Below are 7,335 nucleotides of genomic sequence, written 5' to 3' on the forward strand. Positions count from 1 at the left end.
GTTATAGTATTTTTTTTTCTCCCTCAAGAGTGTGGGGAGTGAGCAGTTATTTCTCCTATTATCCTTCCTGGAGAACATGACTTTTCTCTTTGACTGCCCTTCCCGTACCATTACTGGATAGGGACACACCATTCTCCATATTTTAATAAGTGTACAAGTATACCAGACAATGAACGCATATTGTAATAAATGAGTGACTAATAGTCATACTTTGGACGATCAATGTTATCCACCTAATTTTGGTGGGTCTCGCGTTGCCTCCTGTGTATCCTTTTCAAATATGTTAGTACAAACTTTATTAGAATTTTTTTGAAGTATCTTCTAAAATAATTTTAAAATAACTATGATAATACATGACAATTAGTATCTCTTAAATTGATAATCATTTTTCCTTTCTCGATTTTTTTATACATTTAATAAAGCATAATCTCAATTAAAATTAGTAAAAATAAAATAAAATCCATTACTAATTTACTAATTACTAAATTTAGTACCACATAATTAAAGACAAATTTAAATATTTTATTTTTAACTTTTATCACAATTTTTTTATAACTAAAAGAAAAAAAAGATAACAATAGAAAATTGCAATGTAATTACTAGAATAGTTATAAAACATGATGCAAACTTACAAAGTAAAAGGAGAAATATTAGCATCATTATCCAAATTTGAGATTCAGATTAGAAATAAACAGATTATGATTATGATGAAATCCTACAAAATACAGCATGTCATATAGTTTTGCTAACATGGAAGTTGCTTCTTTCCTTCTATAGATACAGCTAAATCTCATGCAATAATACCTAACATTAATCACAACCAAACAATACACCTTTCTCTACCTGATCTTCTTATCAAAAACACCTTTCTGAATAAATTAATCTAGCCATTAACTATTATCTTTATTTTTTTCATTTCTTTCTTCAACATTCTTCATTCATTATAGGTTTGCAGCATTTGGATCCGACTGTCGGAACCACATGCTTAATTTCTTCCTCTCCCTCGTCGCTGTATAGAAGAGGGAGAGATAGAAACCTTAATCCTATACTCACTTTTCAGGTATGTTTTTTATGCGTTCTTGTCTTGTTGAACACCCGTGAATTCTGCATTATCTTGATTCTTGTGTTCCAAGTAATCTTTAATGTTTATTTTATCTATAAAAATGAAAACAAAAACATCCATCTTTTCCTTTTTTTAATGTTACATGACAGATGCATTGAACATAAACATAATTATATGTTTTTTTTTCCTTTTAAAGGTTGTTAATGTGTCATTCTCTTTTCTATTCTTTACATGCTTTTGGCTTATTTCATGTCTCACTTTTGGATCTTTTTGCTTTTTCTGCTTTTTTGTACGAGACACATGCAAACAACAATTGATGTAGGTTCCTTGAAACAACCTCAAAACATACCCTCTATTATTTATTATTGTAGAAATAGTTTATACATAAGCACTTTTCATAAGCTTGTTTATCTTCTAACATCTTTGATTATGCTTGTGCAGATTCTGATTCAATCTTTGATACAATGGGAGGTTGTGTGTCAGTCCATTCTAAGGCAATGAAAGGGCCGAAGAAGCTTCATAAACGAATAATAAGACGTCATCGTCGAAAGATTTCAAATTCAGTTACTAATGAAATCAAGAAGATGCATAGCAATGCAGGACTAAAAGTTACAGATTATTCTGTCAGTGAATTTGTTCATATGGATTTTGGAAACGGCGCAACGACTAAATGTAGAAGATCTGAAGTCTCTAATTCTGCATACCATCTTACTCAACTTGAATGGCATCATAGTCAATATGATGCTGATGCAAACTGTATAATTGATTTTTTTACTTAATCACTTTTTGATTTTTCACTTGAGAAACTCATAATGACATTGTTTTTCCTTTGCTTGTTTGTAGTAGTTTGCCAAGAAGAGAATTACTTCGATTCCGTCAGTATTCTCGACTCTGATTCCGATGACGAGTTCAATAGTGCTCATGGAGGTAATAAATTTATACATAAGTACTTATATAACAAGCGTTTAGTTTAATTCAATAGTGTTGTGAAAGCAATGCCAAGAAAACAAAGTATGAACGGTTTCTTGATTAACAAGAAACCATAAAGTAAGAGAAAAGAGAGCTTCAATTTCGAGAGTTTGCTACAACAACACTAGGTTATAACCCATATGCTACAAACAGTATTAACATTTTGATTGTTGTTTCTTTAGTTGAAGATGGTTTTGCATCGGTCGGAGGCTCGGTTGGAAGCATACCGTGTAGCCAAGTCCTTCAATACGAAGAAAGATCGACGCGTGTTAGAGAAAATAACCATCAATATGAAGAATATCATGAGAGTTATGTTAAGGTTGACGGAGGGAACAATGCGGATAAGTTAAAAGGGAGAGACGAAAATGGTTTCGGCGTAATGAATACGCGTGGTTGTGGACTTTCTCGGTTAGGAAAAAATCAAGAAAGCTTTAAGAGTTTAAAAGAAGTTAAAACGGAAGATAATAGTCAAGAGAACACGAAGAGATTAAGCATGCATCGGTTACCGCCGACCGGTAGTTGCAATAATCGTCCGGGGAAAAAGCTATCGACGATTTTCAAGCGTTCGTTCAAGAGAAAATCTTGTGACGCAGAAGAATCGCCCGAACATGGTAAGTGTTTGAATCACTCAATTGTTCATTCCTTGTATAGAACAATACAAGTACTTGTTATGTTTATTAAGCTTCTTGATCTTGTATATGTAAAGGTCCTTCGAAAAGATGTTTGATTCGTCCACAAGCGGGAAATATAATTCCGTGTCAGAACGGAGAGAAAGTGTCTACCGGATGCTGGTCTGAAATTTCACCTTCGACGTTTCAACTCCGAGGCGAAAACTTTTTCAAGTACATTGGTTTGAAATCGTCTTAAATTTTGTAACTTCTATTATTTTTATCGAGAAAACAGACAGAGAAAAACAGATAGACTAACCGATAGACAGACAGACGGAGAGCTAGATTATTGTTTGTCTGGATGCTGATGGAAATATAATTACGTAATCGTTCGCTTTTTTTTTCAGAGACAAAAAAAAGACGCCTGCGCCGAATCATAGTCCATACATTCCAATTGGTGTTGATCTATTTGTTAGTCCAAAAAAGATACATCATATTGCTAAACACATTGAGCTTCCAAATGTGAAAGCCAATGGAAAAATCCCTCAACTTCTTATTGTAAATATTCAGGTATCTCATTTTCTGATAAGTAGAAATCGAAATCGGAATTATCATATTTTTCGATTCTCATCTCTATGCTTTGTGGCAGCTGCCTACATATCCGGCCGCAATGTTCCTAGGCGATAGCGACGGAGAAGGGCTGAGTCTTGTACTGTATTTTAAGGTTTCTGAGACTCTTGATGAACACATTTCTACCCAATTTCAAGAAAACATAATGGTACATCAATTCAAGATACGCGTGACATGTATCTCGATTCAACTATTTTTGAGATCTTATATGAAAAAATCGGGTTATGATTTACTAATGTCGCTCGTTTTATGATACAGAAACTCATTGATGATGAGATGGAGAAGGTGAAAGGTTTTACTAAAGATTCTAATGTTCCTTTTAGAGAAAGGCTTAAGATTATGGTAGGACTTGCAAATCCTGAAGATATGCACTTGAGTTCGACCGAAAAGAAGCTTGTTCAAGCTTATAATGGAAAACCAGTACTCTCAAGACCACAACATGAATTTTACAAGGTAAATAATGCTCACAAATCCCGCTTTTGCGCTATATAGCAAGCCGAATTTGAACAAATATGTATCGTTCTGTGACATGCTATTTAGTCAGGGCCGTCTTAAATAATTGGAGGTTCTTTTTAAATTAGTCACGGTTCATCTGTGACAAAACAATTAGGGGTCATATTTATCTGTGCCAAATTAGCTACAAATATGTTATGAGATAGCAAATATAACGGCTTTATAGCATTGTTGTATAACGGAATTAGAACAAGCTGTTATTTTCTGTTACTTGCGATTCAAGTCATTGTTTCCAAATCTACATTTTGATGTAACCCTTATATTGTTTATTTTGTTCTCAATAGGGTCCTAACTACTTGGAGATTGATCTTGACATTCATCGATTTAGCTTCATATCGAGAAAAGGACTCGATGCGTTTCGAGACCGTCTGAAAGATGGCATTCTTGATCTTGGCCTAACCATTCAGGTAACGGTTTTAACCATTCTTGATATTGTCAGGGTTACATCGTGATTTAACATAATCTTTATTTGTTCTGTCTTGACTAAACTACGGCTAACCTGCACAGAGCCTTCAAAAACTTGAGATTGCTGATTAATATAATTTTTTTATAACAGGCACAAAAACAAGAAGAGCTTCCGGAGAAAGTACTATGCTGCATTAGATTGAACAAAGTTGATCTTGGTGACAATGGCCAAACACCAATGCTAATGACCCTTGATGGTGAATGCTAAGAATTTTCATGAAATGTGAAGAAAAGCATTCAACAATACATAAACTAATTAATATATATAATAGTGAAATTCCAACCGTTAAATTACTAGAAAAAAAAGTGGAGTTTTTTTATTGGATATGCAAATTTCTGTGTTTATATTCAAAAATGTACATTCAAAGAAAGAAAAAGAGTTAAGAGGATGATTAACATGTATTGCTGAAAAATGACATGAAAGATCAAGTATTTTTTATTATTTAATTTATTGTAAACATTTGAAAATGTTGTATCATTGAAATTAATGACAAATGGTGTTAATAGATGTATGTTTTGACCTTTTGATGATGCAGTGACTAAAGTTTCATTCACTTATTTCTATAAATAATTTATTTAAATGTTTTTTTGTATAATTGTTTATCATATAAATGTTAATATATAAAGAATTTGGCATCCAATGTTTCTAGGCATGGCAACATAACTCATATCCGCGGGTATCCACCCGAACCCGCCCCGAAGTTAACTGAAAAAACCCGCTTTGATTGGGTTTGGATTCGGGTTTGGGTTTTCCTAGATTATAAAATATGGGGACGAGTCGGGTAATGTGGACACTAGTACCCACCCCGAACCTGCCCCGTTTATTTCATTATGTATATTATTATTTATTTTTGATAATTTAGAATATTAAATATGTGTTTAATGTTTTGATATTTTAATTTGAATTTATTATTTAAAATATTTGAAATGTATGTATGAAATTTTTTTAGATTGTTTTATTTTATTATTTGTAATGTAATTTTATTTTGAAAAAAATAAATATTTCTATTAAAAAAATATATTTTACTAAATGAGTGGTGACGGGTCGGGGATACCCGAACCCAACCCTAACCCGTTTGGGACGGGTTTGAGTTTTGATTCTCCATCTCCGTTTGGGTTTGGGGCGGGGAACGGGGATTATTTGGAGATTTGGGAAGGTAACAACCGTCCCCGACCCGCCCCATTGCCATGCCTAAATGTTTCTTACAATTCACAAGTTTCAATTTTCAATCAATGGATGTGATTGTATTAGAACTTTTATGCAGAACCGGTCTTCTTTCCCTCTAGTTATTTGGTATTTAATGTTTCTTGTAACCCAAAAACTTTAATTCTTCATATTTCATGCTATATATTTGTACATATTCAAAAAAATGGGTCAAGTCTAAATTCGGATTCAAGAGAACCCATCTCTTTTTCTCGACATTTCATAGGGCCGACTTGGAACAGTATAGGTGGGCCGAGTTAAATAAGTCGGCTTAAAGCCGGGATATCTTATTTGAGCATTTAATTTGACATCCTCCAATTAAATCTGACACCCCTATACTTTCATATTGTCAAAACTGTCTCTGATTGAAAATTGAATGAAATTTACGTTTGAAATTTTTGATAGGCAAAAATGAAATTTTTTGTACGAACAAAATTTCCGGTAGTGTATTGTAAATTTCCATTATATCGAAAATTTTAAAATTTTCTGTATGTTTCAAATAATTCCGGAAATTTGAAATTTACTATTTGATACCGAAAATTTCAATCAAAGTGAAATTTTCGATAGTGTTATTTGTTTGAAATTTTAAACGCTCAGGATTTTGCCGATAGTTTTGGATGGTTGTGATTGCGCCGACAATTTAATATGGTTCAGAATAAAAGCAAAGTTGTATAAATATGGAGGGTCACTTGTTTGATAAAAACATTTAAACAAATGTCTCTTCCTCAATTTTTTATTAAGACAGAAGTGTACTTTAACGGAGCTTCACCTCCCATAGAGTTTCGGCTTCTAGATGATACCACATCTCTCGACGGCCTAACGTCCAAGTTGAATGAATTGTTTCCCGATAAGGAAAACAGAAAGGTGAGAAATATCGAGTTTCATGAAGAATGAATTGATACTGACGGGAGAGTGAAATACAACTTTATTGAGTTGAAGACGGATGACGATCTGAAGGATATATGGAAATCATTTCGCTGTAGGATAACAAAGGGGCCGATCGAGTTAGATGCTAAGATTTCAAGGTTTGTCAGTGACATAATGAAGATGATGAAACGTCCAGAATCATCGGGTAGTGTCTAAGTTTTCTTATTTATTACCGTTTTTAAGTAATGTTTAAGTTATGTAATCATTTATCAAATGTTAGTTTATGTTGATGTTACATGAATGGAAGATCAAAAATATTATCTAATAAAAAAGTTTCTGATGAAGATGTCCGAGTAATATACAAATAATACATAATATATAAAAGATGTCTAAATAGGCCTCCCATGGGCTATGTGTGCAGTCCGAGCTAATCTAGTGTAAACCTCTCCATCTGGGTTAACCAAACTCATGAGGTTATCCATAATAATCGCAACTGTCATACCCCAAAATTTGCCCGTCGATATTTCAAAGTATTCCTCAAGACCCTCTGACTTGCTCTGCAAGGCACTGATATCAAATGGACAAAAGCCCAGCTCACAACAGGCCCAATCCAAAGGCGGCCCAAAATAGCTTGCTCGCTAGGCGAGCAGTCCCTTCGCCTAGCGAACATTTCATCATGACACTCGCCCAGCGAAGCATCAGATCCAGGAAAAAGCCCAGAACTAGCTTGCTCGCTAGGCGAGCAATTCCTTCGCCTAGCGAAGCTTGCGAAAATCTGAAGTTTTGGACCTCATTTTAAGCCCATTAGGTCACCACCACTACTACTATAAATACCAGCTCCTCAGCCACGAAAATAACAGACAGACCCAGAGGGAGAAACACAGAAACCCTGTTGATCCAGAGAATTCGGAAGACGGAAACCCTGAAGGCCGCTCACCCGCCTCGAAGCTACCACCGCCCAGCTCAATCCGATACCTAGAGTGATCAGTTCAACATAGCAATTGCAAACAGGTTTG

General features: G+C 34.3%; 1 protein-coding gene across 1 annotated transcript; it reads left to right on the forward strand.

The window, feature by feature from the left end:
- The first annotated feature begins 930 nt into the window (after positions 1-930).
- LOC127128590 (uncharacterized) lies at positions 931-4,695 on the forward strand. Its single transcript, XM_051057947.1, has 10 exons — positions 931-1,060; positions 1,505-1,819; positions 1,907-1,990; positions 2,215-2,643; positions 2,739-2,874; positions 3,048-3,210; positions 3,290-3,418; positions 3,529-3,723; positions 4,068-4,190; positions 4,340-4,695. Exons 2-10 carry the CDS (start codon positions 1,528-1,530, stop codon positions 4,454-4,456), a joined length of 1,668 nt encoding a protein of 555 aa, XP_050913904.1. The 5' UTR covers positions 931-1,060; positions 1,505-1,527; the 3' UTR covers positions 4,457-4,695.
- Positions 4,696-7,335: the final 2,640 nt, after the last annotated feature.

Source organism: Lathyrus oleraceus, chromosome 3, assembly GCF_024323335.1.
Source record: "Lathyrus oleraceus cultivar Zhongwan6 chromosome 3, CAAS_Psat_ZW6_1.0, whole genome shotgun sequence".
NCBI lineage: Eukaryota > Viridiplantae > Streptophyta > Magnoliopsida > Fabales > Fabaceae > Lathyrus > Lathyrus oleraceus.